The 21,151-nt window shown below is 43.2% G+C and overlaps 1 protein-coding gene across 2 annotated transcripts in view; it reads left to right on the forward strand.

The window, feature by feature from the left end:
• KATNA1 (katanin catalytic subunit A1) overlaps window positions 1-21,151 on the forward strand; it is a 238,991-nt gene that overhangs the window by 102,726 nt on the left and 115,114 nt on the right. For both annotated transcript variants that reach the window (XM_078648652.1, XM_078648653.1), the window contains exon 8: window positions 9,664-9,790. In XM_078648652.1, coding sequence (XP_078504778.1) covers window positions 9,664-9,790 — 127 coding nt within the window. The remainder of the gene's footprint in view (window positions 1-9,663; window positions 9,791-21,151) is intronic.

Genomic DNA, 21,151 nt, shown 5'->3' on the forward strand with positions numbered 1-21,151 from the left:
AAAAGTCCATGCTGCGCGGCTTAAAGAACTCTGCTGCTGCCCAGCACGGCAGCACGGGGCAGGCAGAAACAAGTGCTCGCCATAGAGATTTCTCTTTGTCTGCTGTCCCACTTGGACGCCCTCGGCCTGCTTTCCTGCTGGCGTGAAAGGTTTTATTATCTTTATGGGGCCATGTGTTTGGCCCCATAAAGATAACAAACCTTTTACGCCAGAAGGTAGTCCGGCTTGGCCGTCCAAGTGGGACGGCCGAAAAAGAGAAAAGTGTACGTCATCAACACCTCTTTCCCAATGGCTGGCCACCGTTTAGCATAAATGGTGACGCTTTCCAATGGGAAAGAGGGGCGGGGCTTAAAGCCAGCTAGTGAAAACTACTACAAATCATTAAATCTGGCCAGCGAGACTGCGCATGCGCAGACTACGCAGGTTCGACGTTTATTTTTGCATACATATTCCTCATTTAATAATGAAAATAATCAGCCTGTTGCATCCATCATTTGTAAAGGGCAGCCTTGCTTGCTGTTTGGAATATTCAATAAATGGACCGTAAACAATTACTGTTATAATGAGACGTTCAAGAAATTGGCCCCCATCTGATGTTGAGTTCAGTAACTGTTTCTACAGAACTATCCGTCGGACTCACCACGACTGTGTAGTTACAATGAATACACCAGATACCACTGGTAAAAGGTCTTTAAATGGTTACTGTTATAACCAAACTGTTTTTAGGACTAAGGCCAAATGTAAATCATCACTTATACTGCATCCAGCCTGCACCTATCTGAGCCACATCTTCAGACTGGCAAAACTGTGTAGATTGTGTGCCTTTTGTCAATGTGTTTTTGTCAAGGAGATGAGCCGAAATGAATACTTCTTTGAGAAGAATAAATCTGCTTCTCAATGACCTACTTCTGTGTGTAGGCTGCTCTAGATTTCTTTTGGGCAAGCGCGCACCAATCCTTTTGATTTATACATAGAAATAGAAAAGGTGCACATTCAAATTAACTGCAGGAGATGAGAAATTCAAAATAATCCTACACTGGCATTAATTTTCAATCCACCAATTCAGGACAGGGCTGTTCGTATTGCTACACTGGAATTTTTCCAGTGATCTACAGGATTCAGTGCTGTTTTCAGAGCTGGCTGGGCTGTCCATGCACAACCACACCCCTATAGCACAATTTTAGTCCCGGCTTTCTCCCTTATAGAATAGGTTTGAACATGTTTTGTAAGTGCTGATTTTAGTTTCCAATCCGACCCTCTACATATTGTAGATGGACAAACCAATTTGATGTGCTCTGGACCATCCAAGTAAGTGAAAGAATACTGAACTCCCTAGTTGGCAGTGTTCAACATGTGGATCAGTCTGGGCTAAATTTGTAAGAAATAATACGGTTATTCCCACTTGTAGGTAATGGAGAAATGTATATTCTAATTAATCATTAATTATATAATTAATCCTTATTTGAAATGTTTGCTTGAGTGAGGTATTGAATTGGGAATCTGGATACTACACCATTGTTCTCCAAGCAACCAGTTCCAAGAGCAACAGCTGTAAAATGAATGCCTGAATCCGGGCTAACAAATTCTGTTCTCTGATCTGAATCTAATTACTTTTGTCATGGGGCAGAAAATGCAACACAATTGTTTTTACTGAGCTTCATGTGATGGTGGCTGTCCACCATTTGTCTTCTGCCAGGTGGAAACTGCCCAGATATTTGTGGACAGTATAGACTAACGTATCTGGAGATTGGAGCTAGCCTGATGTCATTTGTTGTTAAGGTTTGCAGAGTAGCAACATTTCTTCACTCCCTGGGTGCATGTACTCCAGGAACCCAGCATTAACACCACCTCTGATGGATGTTGCTCTGTCTCCTTTTAAAAAAATCTTTGATGGAGGTGTTTACTAAGTAGTTTGAGTTTGGCCAAGGAGTGTGATAGGGAGGTAATTCCCCTGTGTATATTTCTAACTGTGGGCCTGTAGGGTCACTATACCATTTTGTAAGCTACCTTCACTGATAAAATGTTTTCCTATTCATTTGTCCAGCCCATCCTTTTCATTTGAGCTCCTCTTCAGAAACCCTAAAACCCCCACATATTCTTGGCATGATGCTAAAGCTTCTGTTTTGGATGGACTAACAGTTTGGTGAGACATATTTGCTGTACATCTTCTAATCTTATTCCCAAATGGGTCTGCTAAATGAATATAGGAGAGTACCAAAATAACTGTAAAACATCTGTCAGGCTAGTTTTGGCATAATAGATGGTTAGTAATGCTCCATTTCTAAGATTTTAATCTTATGAGCTGTACAGGTATAGGCGGAATTGTATATCGACCTTTTTTTTTTTTTATTAAATGCTGGTGGTCTTGATATCTTGGGGTGAATTAGGCATCAATTGATTGGTCCTCTCTTTCCAGAGTATTAATACAGTCTAGAAATGTAAGCTGTTACCAGCATCTGTCATTATGTAGTGCAACTCCTTAATGTCTCCTAAACTGTGACTCGGTCTTAAACTCTCATCCAGTATGCTTTCAGAGCAGTGTCCTAAAGTCTTCTGCACTCCCCCTTCCTCTATCTCCTATTTGCAGCTTATGAAGGTCAACAATTACAAATACATGTCCAAACTCTGCAAACCACTGTATTCTTTGGCACAATCTCCTTTTAGCAAGGACAAGTAGGGCTGGATGCCGAGCCTCTTGGTTTCGTGTTACATTTGTTTGGATACCGTCGAACCCACTATCATTCTGGAAAGGATCCCCCAGACCTCCATTTAGAAGTTTAAATGGTGCCGTCTAGGCAGGGAATAACCTGTGTAGATATAACCATTTGTAAGTCATTGAGAAATAAATAAAAAATGGTGAGTACTGCATTTATCTATGATATTGACAAATATTTTTTTTTAAAGGAAACTGGAAGTAATCCATGAGGTGTCCTTTCTGAGAAGCTTTTAGCAGTAGTGACTCCTTTACTTTGCTCGCTGAATGAAAGGCCTGGTCTGTCTCCCAACAGTTTTGGAAGTCCATCTGGGCTAAACCCACTCTAAAGTTTGTTTTTTGGTCAACTAAGCCAAATCTACGTTTAAGTTCATTGGATCTATTCTACATAGTGACATTTTTCCTCACCTTGTTATGTGCATACCCTTAATGTAGGCACTTCAGAAGTCACTTCTTTGATGGCCAAGAGGTTTTTAAGCTGTCAGACATAACATAAGTATTTCTACATTGAATCAGACAAAAGACCTTAAGAGAAGACTTTCCATCCACCCTGTATTAAAATCGTTTCTGTTTTGTGTGCTTTTAATGCCAGTATCTTTCTTATTTCGTAACCCAGAAGCTTATACTTCAATCAGTACAGTGTCCATGGAGTTCCATGGTTCCAGTTTACGTGTTGCAAAGTGTGTACTTGTATATCAATCTTAAAATGCTAAAAGCCTTATTTCTAATGTATTCAATTTGTCCTGATGTACACTAAAAACAAGCTGCAAATTCCTCTATAAAAGCAGAACTCCAACTGTAAATCACTTCCCTTGTCTGGTTTGTGAAGTCTTTGGTTTACAAGATTTGTGGTTTATTCTGTGCAAGCTCCTTAGCACATATAGGCTAAAGGTATATTCTACTATTAAATCCAAGCTTGAGATGTTCTTTATCTTAGTGTAGACCTACTTTCTGAGAGGGATCTGAATAGTGTCTGTGCAATGTTAAAGATTCTCTTAAAGTCGTTAGGATTCAGTGGCTTGACACTTTAGATTTGATGGTATTCTTTTTTTGTTAGTCATTTCAGCCATATGACTTGCTGAGTTCAGTCACTGATCCCTAGTGAAATAGGCATATTTTTAACACACTAGCTGGTATTTCACCTGTTAATGCTTCACAATTAGTTTTTTCAAATTTCCACATTAACAAAATCGGTTTATTTAAAACTTCTGACAGCTGTGGAGTGCAGACCTCTAATCTACAGTTTTTCATTCTTTGTTGCAAATCCATCAGTACTGGCTGAGCAGGTGAGTACTCGTGATGCTTTTGAAGAGTTTTCCTTCCATTTATGGAAAACTACCTGTTCATGACATGTGAAGTTGTAGATACACATGCTGTGCATACTCCTGACATCTAGTGTTGGGCTCGGATGTGTCTAACTTTTTTCTTTGTATGTATCAAAAAGGACTAGCTAATTAGGGAAGATAGAAGACTCAGGTTTGTACGTAAAATAAGGAGAACGTAGTTTTCCTTATAAAGCCCTCACCCACCGACCTAGTCGGTGGCATGCTTCATCATCGGGCCCACCACAGTGGCACCGAATGTGCCCCGGGTGTGCTTCAACGCCAGGTGACTGCGGAGCTGGTATGTTGCTGAGTGCATGCCAGATAGCGATGCATCGCCATATGCCCTCATACAGGGAGAATTCTAACCAAGCCACCTCCCAAGAAGCAAGACTTTCTGTCCTGCAAACCAACTTAATTTTGTGGAGGAGCTTGCTCAAGAACTGTCTCCTCCACCCAAGTTAAGAAAATATTGTGACTGAGGCCCACTCCTCCCTTAAACACACCAGAGGGCTCACCACACTCCTCTTATGGGGGGACTAGCAGCCCATCCCGACGTTGTCCGGGTATGAAATAGAATGTGTGTAATGTGTGTATTTGCCAATGGCAATTTATTTTAAAATCTCCCGGTAGACCACAATTTTTGTTTCATTAGAATCGGGACGGAGAAGGCCCAGCTGCAGCCCTGGTTGATGTTAGCAGGCGCGTGTAATGTCGTTGAATGAGAGAGTTGAGTGACCGCGAGTAGGAGAGGCTGCAGTAATTGTCCCCGCAGACACGCTCATTTGCGTGTCCCCCGCTTGAGGCCCAGCGTTTGTCACGCCCCCAGCACACGCCCACAGCCCACGATGTGATGGCCGTACCACACGCCCCCAGTGTTAGTCATGCCCCCAGCCCACTCCCACAGCACAACGAAGACGCGCCCACAAGGGACTACTTTGCTGGCACGGTTCTTTTACCTTTTAAAAGTATAGAGGAGTTGGCCTAACGGCTAAGGCGCTCGACCTCGGACCTGGGTTCGAGTCTTGGTAACGACTCCAAACATCCTGTGATTTTGGGCAAATCACTTAATCTCCCCGTGCCTAACAAAAATGAATGTGTGTCCTCATGTAACGTAACTTGTGCTATGTAAAGCGCTTTGATACCTGATTCAGTTCGGGTCAATTTTGCGCTATATAAAACTCTGCAACAAAAAAAAATATATATATGGTGGCCGTCTGCATAGCCTATGTCCTTCTGCTGCAATTGCCCTTTCCAACGCTGTATTGGGTGTTGTGATTGGTGCTGTGGTTACTGAGATTACCCGCCTCGAAGGTTTGGGCTCTCTCTTTATAATATTAGTATGGATGGAGCACTGTGTACCCTGTTGTTCCATATGAGACCCCATTCGAACGAAGGGATAGGAAACGACCCATGGAACGATAACATTATCAGCCTATCTGTAGACACGACCCATATCTCTACACTGCTAAGCGATTGATGTACTCGATTTCAAAGCGATTACGTAGGTAGTGTCCTATATCCGCCCGCAGGATATAGGACGCTACCTACGTAATCGTACATCAAGCTGCTTCAACTAAGTGTTTCTCTAGATTCGGTCAACGGAAGTGACCCTATTTCATTTAACTAATGATTTCATTCCGATACTGTACCTCATGTTAATCCATCGCATTAAGCCAACTCATGTGGCCGTTTCTCTTCTACTCTGAGGTTTTGTGACACGGTGTTTTGCGTCAACCCATTGTCCAAGGCCATCACGCTAAAGCTCATTTACATAAATTTCAGGGAGTATCTTCAGCAATGAAATATTCTGTCCTGATGATGGTCTACATGACAACTGCCCTTTAGACCGAAACGTCGACACCTACATCCTCTCCAGTCACGTTGCTTTGGCACTAACAGACGACCATTCTTTATTAATTAATTTTGGTTGTTTGTTTAATCCACCAGGAGTTGATGTTCTTAGCTATGAACTGTAGAGAAATGATTGTTCATTTCTGTTCATAACTTGTTGCTTTATTTCACTTTTTGTATCGGTCTCCCCAATTATATGTTTTTTTGAGTAAATATAAATCTCTCCGAATTTCCATCTCTGTGTGTTCTATTGTTACCCTTCCATTGACTGTATTTTCACGATGATATCCTGTGGATTCCTTTGAGTGTGTTACACTAGTACAACTCACAACTGAGTTCAACTGTTGTCTGAATTAAATCCCTTGTAGCCTATTTTTACCTTAATCGTCCAGTGCCCAAGCCTACAAGGGTTAATTGGGTTTCCCTGCTTACAACTTATCCCTCTACTGCAGCAAGGCGGCTTCATGACCGCCCTCCAACTGAAGGACACCTGCTTCCACAGCAGATCTACTCTGCACATGGCCGGTGCATCCATTTTGTGGCAAGTGGTCAGTATTACAAGTGTAAAGTGCTGCCCTTCAGGGTAACGAACGAGCCAGGGTGTCTACAGAGCATCGCGTCATGTACACTGCTCCCCTACAGAGAAACCATGTCTTCACTTACTTGAATTACTCTGATCAAGAGTAAACCCAACATCAGTGTCTGGCACATGCTCAATTCACCATCAACCTTTTACACTATCTGGGTTTTACCATCTACGTAGGCAAGTCTCACCTCCAGCCCTTCCTGATCCAGCCCTTCTAGGGAGCAGTTTTCAGTTCAGTCACTGGGAATGCCTAACCTAGCCAAGCATGCATCCAAGCTTTGTGACCTTTTTTCAGCCACATCGATAACTAGTAGGATGAACGATCATGTTTCTCCTTGTTCTAATGGTCTCCTGCATTGCCATAGTTCCCTATACCAGGTTACACATGTGCCGGTTGCAGGAATGCCTAGCTGCACAGTAGTCACAAGTAGAGGGTTGCTGGGAAGATCTAGTGTTGATCTGCGGCCGCTCCCTGCAGTGGTGGGAAAGCATCCATCTATTATAAGGAATGCCTTTTCTCGATCCAGTCCCGCAGCGACCACCACAATGGGCGTTCCACTCACTGAGTAGGAAGCACATTTAAAAAAACTTGACTGCGCAAGGCACCCCTTCAACAGGGTGTCTACGTCAACTATCTGGAGCTGGTGACTGTCCAGCCAGCACTCCAATTGTTCCTTATGCATATTCCGCACAAGGTGGTTCTCAATCTCACATACCTGACTCATGTCTGTCATGTGCTACCTACAGAAGCAGGGAGGCACGCACTCACAACAGCTGTCTGCTTTGGCTTAGGACATTTGGCGGTGGAAAAACCATCTTGCAGTCCATCTACTAGCAGAATATCTTCCAGGAGTGGACAACAACCAAGCAGACTCGCTCAGCAGTATGTAGTAACTAGTCCAGGAGTGTAGAACTTCACTCGGAAGTCCTCCTCCCATACTTCATCGGTGGTGATTACCTGACATAGACCTCTTTACTACTGAAAACGCTAAATGACCAAGCTTCGTCCCCAGATATCCACACCCACAGTATTGATCTATATTTTTCCACCCCTCATTTCTTCTGTCCATGGCTCGGAGGCTTTCGCAAACATCCCTAGCTCTCATCCTAGGAGCACCTATTTTGGCCAAACAGCCCTGGTTTACCACTCTCCTCACCTTTCTCTGGTGCTACCTGAAAAGCTGCCCAACCGGCCAGACCTTCTCAGGCAGAATAAGGGCACACCCAGAAATCCGAACCCCAAGCTGCTAAATCTTGCGACTTTGCTCCTGAGGTCTTAGAATTAGGACACCTCAACTTACCGTCATAATGTAGGATTGTCCTCCAGGAAGCACACAGGCCTACAACAAGAACCTGCTATGCAGCTAAATGGAAATGGTTTGTACATTACTGCACTCCCAGGCACGTTAACCCTCTCAGGGCAGCAGTCCAAGATATGGTGTGTTATCTGCATCATCTACAAAAGTTAGAACTTGCTTATACCTCCATTAGACATTGCTTGGCTGCTGTTGCTGCCTACCTTTAGAACATAGAGCATTCGTCACTCTTTAGAGTCCCGGTCATTAAGGTCTTCATGGAGGAACTCAAAAGTGTAATTCTACCCAGCTTGCTATCTGCTCTCGTGTGAAATCTCAGCACCGTTATCACCGGACGTACGGCCCCTTCTCTTGAACCACTTCACTTATGCCCTTTGCAGTATCTATCCTGAAAGTTAGTCTTTTTATTGGCAAACACCTCCCTCAAGCGTGTCGATTAACTTCAGGCCCTAACCCTTCAAGAACCTTTCTTCCGACTTAATACAGATATGGTAGTCCTTAAGACCCCACTATTCTCCCCAAGGTTGTCTCTTCTTTCCACCTCAATCAAACTATACAACTCCCAGTGTTCTAACCGCATCCAGAGTCCCTGGTAGAGGGGGCTCTTCACATTTTGGATGCCAAAATGGCCCTCCTGTATCACATTGACAATACAAATCCTTCCATAAGACAACAACTTTTTGTCTATTTTTGCAAGCCACAAAAAGACCATGGTCACCCTAAAGCGGTAATAACACGTCAGTTGCAGTGTATCCAGACCTATTATGCAAAATCCAAACTCTTTCTTTGCCTATCCGTCCTGTACCCCCCCTCTCATCTCGAAAAGGTTGAGTCTCTTTGGCTTTGTTAGGCAACATACCTATAGCTGACATCTGCAAAGCAGCTACCCCGTCCACTCACCACACTTTCAGCAAACATTACTGTGTGAATGTCTTAGCACACCAACAAGCTAATATTTGCCAAGCTGTACTCCGGGCACTCTAAGTCCTCTGTACGTTTCTCTGGCTAGCCACCGCTTACAGAAAACTGAGTTTGTCTATGCATAGCATATGTATCTACAGCTCCATTTGCCACAAACTAAAATGTCACTTACTCTGTAAGTATCTGTTCGTGACATGTAGTGTGGTAGACTCTCATGCACCCACCCTCCTACCCGGAAGCCTTTGGTCATTGCAGAAGCTGTTATTTCTTTACTCATTGCAATGCAATCTAATTCTGTAACTACTCCCATTCCTACCCCCCCCCTTGTGCAGTGAAACAATATAAGAATGGATCAGAAACCCATGCCAGTTACCAGTAATAGATGGAGTCCCCATACCACGTGACTCCGAATCCTTCAAAGAAAAACAAATTGCACATGTCCGAACCCAACACTAGATTGTAGGAGTATGCACAGCATGTGAATCTACAGCACTACTTGCCACAAACGGATGCTTACAGGGGAAGTAACTTTCTCCATTTCAGTTCTAAGTCTATTTTTGTGTCCTGTTGTACTTGCCACTCGCAAAGTATCTCCGGGCTTCTGCCTGGATCACCTGAAGTCTATCCACTCAAGCTCTGGTACCAAAGCAGCGCCTTCTGCTAGCAATATTATCTAAATCTGACATGCGGGTTTGGGTTCACATATTTGATTTTGGTATGTTCTTTGAACTGGGTTCACAAGTTTGATTCCAGTTACTGATACTAAATTGAAGCAAGCCAGTGTCAAAATATTTTTAATTTCAAGTTTCCTCTGTATTTGGTTCTGGTTGTTTTTGTTTTTTGTTATACTGAAAGCCCTTTAAAAACCTGCTGAATACATTTTCCAAGGAGTGGTACCTACTACAAAGTTCTAAAGTATTTAATGGTATCTTTAATCTTTTTGTTTTTTAGGCCAGATTCTATGCTCCAACAACAATATTTATTGATGAAATTGACTCAATTTGCAGCCGCCGAGGTACATCAGAGGAGCATGAAGCTAGCAGAAGGGTTAAAGCAGAGCTGCTTATTCAAATGGATGGTAAGTACACAAAGGGATCTGTCAAGTAAGATTACAAACTGTGTTGTAAATCAATGCTCCTGTTCTCTATGTAGGGGTTGTCTTTATTTTCTTTAGCGTGGTAGGTCATAAGAAATCAATTTTTTGTGAGGCTTTGGGTAAGTGATATTCTTGCAGCCTTTTTAGTGCTCACGATTCCTCCCAGTTTCTCTAGGGATAGTCTCCTTTTCCTCTCGTTATCCAAAATGTCTTGTCAAGCTGATTACAGGGATCATTAACTACGTTGCCCAATATGGCCGCTCCTCAGTTTCTTGTGCTGTTAATAGTCTCTGTAGTTGGGCAGTTTTCACTTCACTTCTATAATGAAAGACCTTTACACCAAGTTCTCCACCAGCTTCCACTCTGAGATCCACTGGGACCTACTGGCATCCTTCAATACTAAGATTTCCAAAGTATTTGAATCTGTCCAACATCTGGCTCTTCGCCATTCCTGCTAGCTTCTGAAGGATGTTAAAAAAATGTATATATTTACTTTTTATTAAAGAATGTAATTCTTAGCTCTCAGTGCATACATCAATATGGTTCTTATATGCAGTCTTTGGACATTGCAGTCTCTTCTCCTTATTCTTTGTGACACATTTTGTGGGCTTTGGAAATGTGCCCTGATGAGACAAACATACCCTGCCAAGAGCTGCTGCATTTTGGTCATATCTCTTAAGATTTCTCCTTCCTTAAGTGCTCTTCACTTCTGACAATCTAGATTAGTCAATTTATAGGCCACTCTAGATTTCTCACCGGCCCCATTCATGGATTAGTTCTCCCATTCCTCTTAAATAAGCCTATCCCATCACGCCCAATACCCTCTTGAAATTTCTCTTCCTAGCTTTCACATTTTTATAAGACCAGCAGATGAGTCTATGGGAGCTCCTCTCTTAGCTAAACTCATCTTTCTGGCACGCCATAGAAAACCACTGCGTCTGACAGTGAATTGCAATAAAGCAAATCAAAACATGACTTGTCTGCCTAAAATCTATTGGTTTTTCCTGGCCCGGCAGAAGAGACTTGGGGCATATTGCCACTTTATAAATTGTTATGCACAGAATAACACATTTAGTTTTGCTTAAATGAAAGATTGATAGTAATCCTTTAGTATAGTCCCATCTTTAAACAGCCTTTTATCCCCACTCGCTGAAGAATGTTTGTTGCTTGCTTTAATTAAAAATGTTTGTTTTTCTCAGTTTTAAAATGTTCCACATATCCTTGGCTGTTATAGTTTGCAGACATGTTTTTGCTAACCCCTTATCAAATTCCTACGTTTCCGTTCAGTCTCTTGATTATTTCTCTTGCCCCTGGTGCTTTTATTTTGTGTTTAAATGTGTTTTTGCTGTGTTTTTAACTTGTATGAATGGGTGTAATGAATGCTTTTGCCCCAAGTTCTCATGTTCTGAAATAGCCCCAGGTGTCGGATGGTGCCCTTGGCAGACTTTTCCTTTCCACATATGGCCCCAATTGACACAAGTGGATTCAGCCGCAGTGATGCACTAACATCGTTACCTGATGTAATGTCTGATCCTACAGTGCTGCCATATATTCATGGCTTTGACTTTTTCCACATTAGGCACTTTGATCCTTACCTTACCCTTTGAAATTTCCCATGCTTTTGTAGTCTTCCTCAGTAACAGTGATGGGAATATGTTGAGATCCTACTTAGTATTGCCTTAAGGGTATGACCGGGAGTCAATGCCTTTTTAATTTTTATTTTAGAATCAGCTTAGGGGATATGATTTTTTTTTTTTTACAAAATTATATGTAAAATGATTGCTAGTCACCATACAACCGGATGACCGCGGCGAGGTACCGACGGACAGAGCGGTGCCTTCTTTTTGCCTGAGCTTTTGCCAGGTGGGTTGAGGTAGTTCCCTCAGATATTCGAGATTTCTCGAGGAGACTTGAGTATCACTGAGGAGAAATTTGTGTATATTGCTCTACCAACAATCAGGTTGTATGGTGACTAGCAATCATTTTACATATAATTTAGTAAAAAAGAAATGTTTTCACTTTATTGCAGTAGCGTATCATTTTTTGCTAGGTCCTGATGAATGCACAAGGCTTAATTTTGCTGCTAATGTGCTGAAACATGTTGACCATTCGAATATCATATAGACAGTTATTTGTTGAAGCTGTCAGATTGCACTGTTTTTAACTTTGGTCCACGGTGTTCAAGAATAAACTGTTTGGGTCCACTCCGTTCCAATTTTAACATCACTTTTTCACTATTGCACTGCATATATTTCCCACTTACTCAATTGCTCACTTCTGATAACTAGATAAACTATCTTTATAACAAAACATCCTCTGGCACCTTCACCATTATGATGAAGTTGTAGCCCTTAAAGCCACTAGGTTGGCTTTCAGAGGAGACCCAGATGATGAAGCATGTCACCCATCTGGGTGAGTGATGGGAATCCGAAAAAATAATGCGTATTTTTTCAGTTAAGTATTTATTTGGCGGTATTATCCAGGAGCAATGTCTCATATTTATTGGTAGCTTATAGACCATGGGATATTTTTGTTTGTAGAGTTGCATATTAGGGGTACATTATACCAATTTGGTGTTTAAAAATAGCCTCTGACCCGATCTAAAGTCTTTTTTTCGAGGTGTCTAGTATACTCCTACCGGGACACACCCCTGTGACATATAAGCAAGTGCTGGGTGCTCAGAACTCAAATTTTCAATCAATTCATTTTATTATTTATTCAACTTGTAGAGCGCGCTATCACCTTGCAGGCATCCTGGCGCTAAGCGACTCAAAGGCGGGGATGACTCAAACATGGTCAGGCAACTAGTTCTTGGGGAACCGCTAGGTTTTTACACTGGTCCTAAAGGGAAGGAACTCCCTAATTTGCCTGATCTTCCAAGGGAGTCTGTTCCACAATTTTGCTGCTGCCACCCCAAAAGATCTACCCCCTGACCTGACCGTCCTAAATCGTGGTACCTTCACCAGTCTCGCCAATCAAGAGCGAGGCATTCTTGTAGGGGTGTACCAATCAATTGTTTTTCGCATAAGCCCAGGCCCTATCCCATGAAGAGCTTTAAAGACAAGGCAGAGATTTAAATTGCATTCTTTCTCAGAGGGAGCCAGTGAAGTTCTGCCAAAGCTGCAGATGCAGAGGATCTTCTAGGCAGCCCTAAGACTAACTTGGCAGCTTTGTAGTTTTTCCATCAGGCAGTTTGGGGAATCAAGCAAAAGGGCATTACAGTAGTCGGGCCTACTGAGAATCGTACACCTTGCCACTTGGGCATGCGCCTGAGAAGGTAGTAACGGGAAGATTTTGCGAAGGGACCTAATGGTCGCAAGCAAGAGACTGTCGTTTTTGTAACCTGAGCTTCCAAAGTAAGCTTGTTGTCAAAAATAATGCCCAAGTTACGGACAGTTTTTACCGGCCGAACTGTGGTCGAAGTTCCAGGGGGCCAGAAATTGCCGGGAAGGAGAGGAGGGATCCTGTTCGCTGCACAGAAGATCACCTCTCTTTCCTGCATTAAATTGTAAAGAATTATCCTGCAGCCAGTGGGCCGTGTCCCGCAGACAGTTGTGAAACGCCTCCACTGATGTAGAGTCCTCTCCCTCAAAGGAGAGGATCAGCTTTGTGTCATCTGCATAGTTTATAATATCGATATTATGTGTCTTGATGACCACAATCAAAGGTTTTAAATAAATGTTAAATAAAATAGGGCTAATTGCCGATCCCTGGGTACAACATGCAACACGTTGGAGAAGGCAGATTGGAAGGGGGGGGGGGAGGGACACCGCCTGCTGTCTATCCTGCAAAAAAGAAAGAAACCATCGTAAGGCACAGCCTTTCTCCCCGGCCTCACTCAATCTTCTCAGCAGGATTTCATGATTGACCATACCAAAGGCGGCAGAGAGGTCGAGCAGGATCAATGCTGCTGCCTGTCCCCTGTCTGCCCGCCTCTGAAGCTCATCCTTAACGGTCACCAGAGCCGCCTCGGTCCCATGAGCCGGCCGAAATCAAAACTGAACCTCCTCCAACAGATTGTGTTGTTCCAGGTGCATAGAAAGAGTGATACTAACAGCGCTCCACAATTTTAGCTGGGAACGGCAACAAAGAAATAGGCCTGTAATTTTTTGAACATTCAGGATCAAGAGATGGCTTCTTCAATAAAGGGGACACTAAGGCTTGCTTCCACTGTGGGGGGACAACACCACTTGCTAGCGACTGATTACAGATCAGGAGAAGAGTAGGGAACAATTCTTCCTCGTACTCCTTCCAGATCTTGTGTGGTACTGGTCCAGGGATGAGCCGGAGGAGATACCCTTTGCCAATCTTCTGAAGTCCTCCGCCGTTAAAGGCATCAACTCAGATAGTAGTTCAGGAACCCGACAAACCGGGCCATTATCCACACCCTCCGAATCACCCACCGCAGGAGCACCATTGCTCTTAACCTCAGAGACTATGTTCCCTGCTGCTTGCTGGCCACCCTCAAGATCATCAATAATCAGCTGGATCTTTTCCTGAAAGAACCTAGCCAGAGTTCTTGAGAGGGAGCTATTACATTCCTAGAGCAGTCAGTGCTGGTGACACTATTCAGAATATTAAAAATGCTTCTAGAGCTATTAGAGGCATTACAAATACGAAGGAGAAGTAGTCTGCTTTAGACCTTCTAATCTCGTTCTTATACTCAACAATTTTTAGTTTTCACAGCAACCTGTCTGTCTCCTTGTAACCTCGCCTCCATCTCCTCTCAGCCTGTTTACACGCAAGTTTCAGGTCTTTTAGTGTAGCGTTAAACCCAGGGGCAGAGGTTCTACCCTTACATCTGTGTTTAGGATAATGTTTTTGGAAATGACCACAGTTTCAACTGGCACGAGCATCTCTTCAGCCTCTGCCTGTCTGTGGCACTGTTTTTGTTTTCAAGTACTCATCATTCCAAACTCCGGAGCAGGTCTACTGCATCCTAGCTGACTTAGCAGTGTAGCACAAATCCTTTCTACGCACACTATCCAGAGAGAGCACTTGCATTTTAGGAAGATGTTTCAGAATGATGATTGACCATTACTTTCAATTAAATCTCTCAGAAGTGTGTACATTTTACTAGTAATCGACCCTCCCACACTATTTAGTGAAGCTGTAAAAGGCAAGAAGCATTGTTATCCCTAATGTGTACTCCCCCATGCTGCACTTTTGAAGGAATCTTGATTTGATCAAGTAATGTAGACTACATAGCCATCAGAGGTCATCTGTCTGCCTCTGAAGTAAAACAGACTGACTGGAATACTGCAAGGTGGGCAACAGTTGAACCCATACTTCTATCTAACAAGGGGCTCATGGTGTGAGAAGAAAATGTCCTCCGCCTCATGGTTAAGAAACTGTCAGCACTGAAATACAACCTGGCACCCAATGACTCTACATTCTTGATTGCCTATTTGAACTCCTGGAATAAAGTGGCCAAGACTTTTTATTTGTGCAAAGTATACATCCCACTTTATTTCTCATGACACTGAATCCAAGATAATTGATGCTATTGGTCAGAATTGATTTTTAGGTCGAGCGACCTATCTCAATGCGCATGCGCATTGAGCGGGAGCTCGATATATAGTGGCTTAAATAAGCTTTACCTAGACTGGCGATTGACTGGCGATTTGATGCTGTGCCCGTGCGCTTTTAGGTCAATGCGCAAGCGCATTGACCTAAAATGCGCGTGCACATCATTAAATCGCCAGTCAATCACCAGCAGCACTCCTCCCACACCTTTGAAGTGAAGCTAAGCTTCACTTCAAAGGCCCCTGCTGCTTCACACCCTCATGCCGCTCTCCCCGCTCCGCCCCCTCCCGCTGTGTCGCATTTCTCCTCCCCCCTCCCCACAGCAATGCCCTCCGCCGTACTTTCACTTTGACGGCCGCAGGCCGTCTCTCGTGTTTCTCCTAGTTTTATTTACTGACCCCCTCCAACCCCATATCCCATGTTTGCTATTCTTTTTCTCCTCTGTTTCTCTTTTTCACCTTTCCCTCTCATTTTCCACATTTCCCCCTTCATCTCAATCAGTCCTCACTGTTCAATCACCTCTCCTTCTTATTTACTCTTATTACTATTTTCCAGTGTTCTTCACTTTTTCTTTATTGTTCAAACTCTCCGAGCTATGTGTTCTTATTACTCTTCGGACTTCTGTCACCTTCTCTTTCCATCACGTTCTCTTTCCCATGTTTTCTTTTTCATCTCTCACATACGATCTCCTTATTTCCTTCTTTCCTTTTTCTTCTGCCAGTCCCTTTTTAATGCCCGCATTTTTGTCGCTCTCTCTCCCGTGCTCTGTCCCCTTTGTTGCACTGTCACTCTCTTTATCTGACGTCCTTTATCTGTTGTCCTCTCTAACTCCATCTCTCTCTGACTTCGGATCTCTTGCTGCCTCTGTATTTTTCTCACTCTCGCTTTTTTCAATTTGTATAGCCTCTTCCTTCTTTCTCCTTCCCGATTTCTCTCGTCTTCTCGCCTCCGCATTTCCTTTCCTGTCGTTCTCCTTTATTTGCCATCTCCACCCGTCCCTCATTTTCCTCTTCTCTCTCTTTCACGTCTCTCCTCTTACATGCCTGCTCTTTATTTTATATGTCAGAAATAATCTCTTCTCTTTTAATTTTTTTCTTTGTGTACCTCACTCCGTCCATTTGCAGTCCCTCACCTTGCATGTCTTCCCGTACTCCAGTATTACGTAAACAATACTTGACATTCCTTCTCCCGCTTTCTCCCTGGTGTTCTTTTTCTGCGTCCCCATTCCTGCCTTACCCAGTTCCCATCTCATTGCCTCCTCTACTACCTGTTCATATGCCCCTCGTGAATACTATTATTTCCCCCCTGTCTGTGTACAGTTGGCGTGCACACAAGTCCCTTCATGCCTTTGCCTCCCAGGGGGAACGCTGGAGCCAGCCTGGGAATGGCATCTTTAATAATGACAGAAGTTCCTATTGAAATATAGCTTGCCTCGTCGCCATGGCTTTATATCCTGGGCTGGCCCACTGAATTAAAAGTAATATAACACAATTGCCAAGGCTGCTAAAACAGAAGTGGCAGAGGGGAATGGATCTTTTAAATAACGCGAAGGGAAAAGAGATTAATCTCGCCCATTAGTGCCCAGGACACAAAAGGATGGTTTAATACCCTGATTGCCACAATCCTCTCCTCAGAACAGCCTGTTATTAAGGACCGGGTGTAACCTGCCCCTTATATACCAGTGGGAGAGTGAAACCATGCAGGCAAGCAAAACAAGTAATTTAATGTAATCGTTCATGATTATAATTGCCGAGAAAAAGAGAATTGTCTGTGCTCACAGTGTCTCCTACAGCGTGCGGTTGCAGTCGCCATCTCATCAATTTACTGGCTGCTCGTATGGGACTTTAACTTGTTTTACCAGGAGTCCTTAATAAAGCATAAGGCGTCCAAGGATCAAAGGCCTAAATGTAATATTACCATCAGGTATCGTTTCGTTTTTGTATTTGGCAACAGTGCGTGTAGATTGAATCAATAGTGAGTATGTATTACTATTAAACCTCTGGGTGTGATTTTTTTTAACATTTCAACCGTTTGCACGTTGTGTGTCAGGTGCTTGTACAGCAGGCACCCAGGCGGACTTGCAACACTGTTTTGCATAAGTGCCTCGTGCAGCCTCACACTCAGTTGCACACTGTACTATTTGTGTAATGTGCTTAGTGCAGCAATGCAGACATAAATACATAGGGAAGTCCGCCTCACAGAGTGATCACCGCTCCCTTGTAAGGATCATGTGATTAGGGTAAACAAGATATAGAGCTAGCACTGCACTATGTGTAACCTGATGAGCGTGGGCAGGCTGCAAACACTGCAGGGTTTGTAGCATGTGATTGACGTAGACTAACACGCAGCATTATGTTTGCATCATGTTAGAATAAACGCAGCTTAACTATTAGTATCATGACGTTAGTGTAAACACATCACTGTGTGTCTCACGTGCTTAGTGCAGCAAGGCACATAGACATACTTAAGTCAAGCAATCACACACACTCAGTGCGGGCAACCTCACAGCCTGTGTACGGTTCATTATGTCTACCCTGTGGTTATGGAAAGCAAACACGTAGGTCACCCCAAGGACAACATGTTTGTAGCATGTGATCGCATAGACTGATACACAGACAGAATGTTAACACCGCACTACTCGCAGAAGGAGATAGATAATTTAGAATCTGTCATCGGACCACATGCCAATGCTATGAAGAGTGCTTTTATATGCTATATGTGTCCATACTGTGCTCAGGTTGGGTAGACCTACAGGCCTCCTCCTAAAACGGCATCATTTATGTCATATGCATAATGGAGACTGGCTCACAGACCTACATTTAACACTGCCCTGTTTGTATTATGTTCTCTGCTCATGTAGACTATTAGATCATGCACTTTTCATATCGAAGCAGCACCTGCCACAGCCACTGGGCTGAGGCGGTAGCAATAGAAACAGAACAAGCATTGGCATAGCCAATAGGTCTTGCCTTTGGGACCCTATAAGTATTTAATTCTGCAGAACAATATCCTTGGTGCAGCATCAACTGTTGCATGGCTAAACACTTATAATGTCCCACAAGTGAGACCTATTGGCTATGCCAATGCTTGTTATTCTAACAACTGTGGTTTCCGATTTTCACATGCAGAATGTCTTTAGGTAGGATAGAATCATGACCCACAACAAATTTCCAGGCTGGCTACACCACATCTGGTGTTTCATAAACCGAATCTGGCTCAGCTCTATAAAGTTTGTTTTCACACCCAAAGATGACAAAAGTAAACTTAATCCAGTCTACTAGCTCAGGAAGCCGTGCTGAATGTGAAAGATGGGTGATTGCAGCTCAGCAGGACCCCACCCAATATATAAATGATGAGGTGTAAATGCTTTTGGGTTATTAACAGGAAAGCAGTGGTAAACTAAACTTGTTTAGTAATGATTTACACACTCCCGATCACTGAAACAGAATATGTTTCTAAACATTTAGTTTAACAGTTTATTTTAAAATACAGGGGTCTAGTGCACACAATAATGGTAACATAACAGTAGTTAATAAAAAGCTATAAAGCTTTTCAATAACCGTGAAAACTGGGAAAAATATTGTAGCATCACAATTTACAGCCTTTAAATCCTCCCTGTGCTATTTAAGCGCTATGCTAGCTCTGGTAGATGAAAAAATAAGCTTGAGTTTCGGATGTGGTGCGCTTACTTGGACAAAGGTTTTTTTTTGTCTTTTTGGAATACCTTGGCCAGCTGTTTTTGAGCACAAGTCTAAGATTATACGAGAGAACGCAATCTTGGTACCAGTTAGTGAAGGCAGAATAGAATGCTTCAGTCTTTCTGGATGCTTCTTCAGTCGAAATGGAATCCCTTGCCGTGGTCATCTGGATCAGTCTGTGACCTGGATGAAGTTTATTTACTGCCTAAGTGGTCACGTAGCAGTCCTTGCCTATTTTATCTTATCTAAGATGGAATTTGCAGTGGTACCTTCATGTTTTGACATAATGATATACTTCAGTGGATGTACTAATAGGTACAAATGTGTTAATATAGACTACGTTATTTAAGTTTTGGTTGTTATATGACCTTGAAAAAGACTTTTCGAGGATGATGCCCCACTGGGGGTTTAGTTGTCTGCCTCTCAATGACTGGACACTTTCAAGGTTCTTAAAGATAGGCACTGATTTCTGCGTCAAAGGCATACATGTTGATTCTGCATAATTTGATGGAAAATAGCAGCCACCATTGTCGCTGCCCTCCTCCCCATTTCTGTGCCAGGAGGTCCTTCTCCCACCACCTCTCTCCCCACAAATCTCCTTCGTACCCTCCTGCATCTCTGCCCCCCAGCCCTCTGGGCAGGCCCCCTGCCTTCTCTCGCTCGCTCCAGGCTCTTCTCTTCGTATGTCTCTGTCCCCACCTTGCAGTGTATTGTATGTAGCGTTTCTATAGCGCTTTCTTGCCGCTTGACGTTTACTCCTCTGTGTGACCCTCTACCGCCTAACACCCACTCCCCCACCCGCCTCCTTCCTTCAACCACTACTGCCCCCCGTTTTCATTCTCACACCTGTCCCTGATCTCGTCTCATCCAGAGTACTCCTTTCCACTTTCTGCATCCTCCTGTGTCTCTCTAAATCTATCTAATCTCTCCAATTGCTCTCTAAATTTCACTCTCTAAATCTTTCTTTCTCTCTAAAGCTCTCTAAATCGCGCTCGCTCAATCGCTCTCTCTCTCTCTCTCCTCTTTCTCTCTCTCCTCTCTCTCTCTCCTCTCCCTCTCCCTCTCCCTCTCCCCCCCCCCCCCCATATATATGCTAGCTGTCTATTTGGGAGTAGGACGTAGCTGATACTCCAGTTACTATGTAAACAAGCATTGGCATAGCCAATAGGTCTCGGTTTTGGGACCTTATTGGCTCTGTCAATGCTTGTTTTTACATGATTTTATCCTGAAGAGAGAGATGCGGAATCAAATCTGTACTTAATTCCAGGAAAACAATGACTAGAGGTATCCAGGTTGAACCTGTGGGATGCCTTTAAGTCAGTCCTCCACGGTCACTGTATTTGGCTAAAGGTAAATGTACGGAAGATGCTGCACCTCTATAAAGATAAATTAAGGCAACAAAGGTAAACAATATGGTGGCCCCCTTCCCTGGGTTGAAACAGCACTTGGGGGTGAATTGAGGGCCTTAGAAATAAACCTGGTGTAATTGTCTCTCATACGATTAAACAAAACATGCAATACGTGCAGGACAATATAGTGGGAGAATATCGGACATGACAATACCGACAAAAACAAGAGAAAGGCTATGCTAAAGCATTTGGCACCAGTCCAGTGATGCCGACTACTGATAATAAGCGATCATCATTTTACAAATTCTAAATGACTTTTCATTCAGATGAGATGCTATTCGCTAGCACATAACCAGAGCATCAGAGGCAATCTCTTCAATCCCCTAAAACAGAAGATGATGTTAACATTTCCATTCAGTTCCCGGACCTGGTGGGTTTAGAGGGGGATTTTACAAAACTTTTATCTCCTCTATTACTCCTGCACCTCACTGAACTATTTAATGCATTTCTTTTTGTTTTTAAGTTTCAGGATTCCCACCCATTTTGTCAGAGGCGATTGTCTCCCTCATCCACAATCGAGGAAAATACGGCAAACTTTGAGCCTGCTATACCCTCATCGCACTGATCAATTTGGATGTTAAAATCTATTCTAAAATTCTAGCTACATACCTGAAAGATATTTATCCATACTTGATGCACCCTGATCTGTTTGGTGGCGATTTTAGATACATCCTGACACATAACATGCATAAGAGTCGTGCACCTGGTCA

Source organism: Lissotriton helveticus, chromosome 6, assembly GCF_964261635.1.
Source record: "Lissotriton helveticus chromosome 6, aLisHel1.1, whole genome shotgun sequence".
NCBI classification, from domain to species: Eukaryota; Metazoa; Chordata; class Amphibia; order Caudata; family Salamandridae; genus Lissotriton; species Lissotriton helveticus.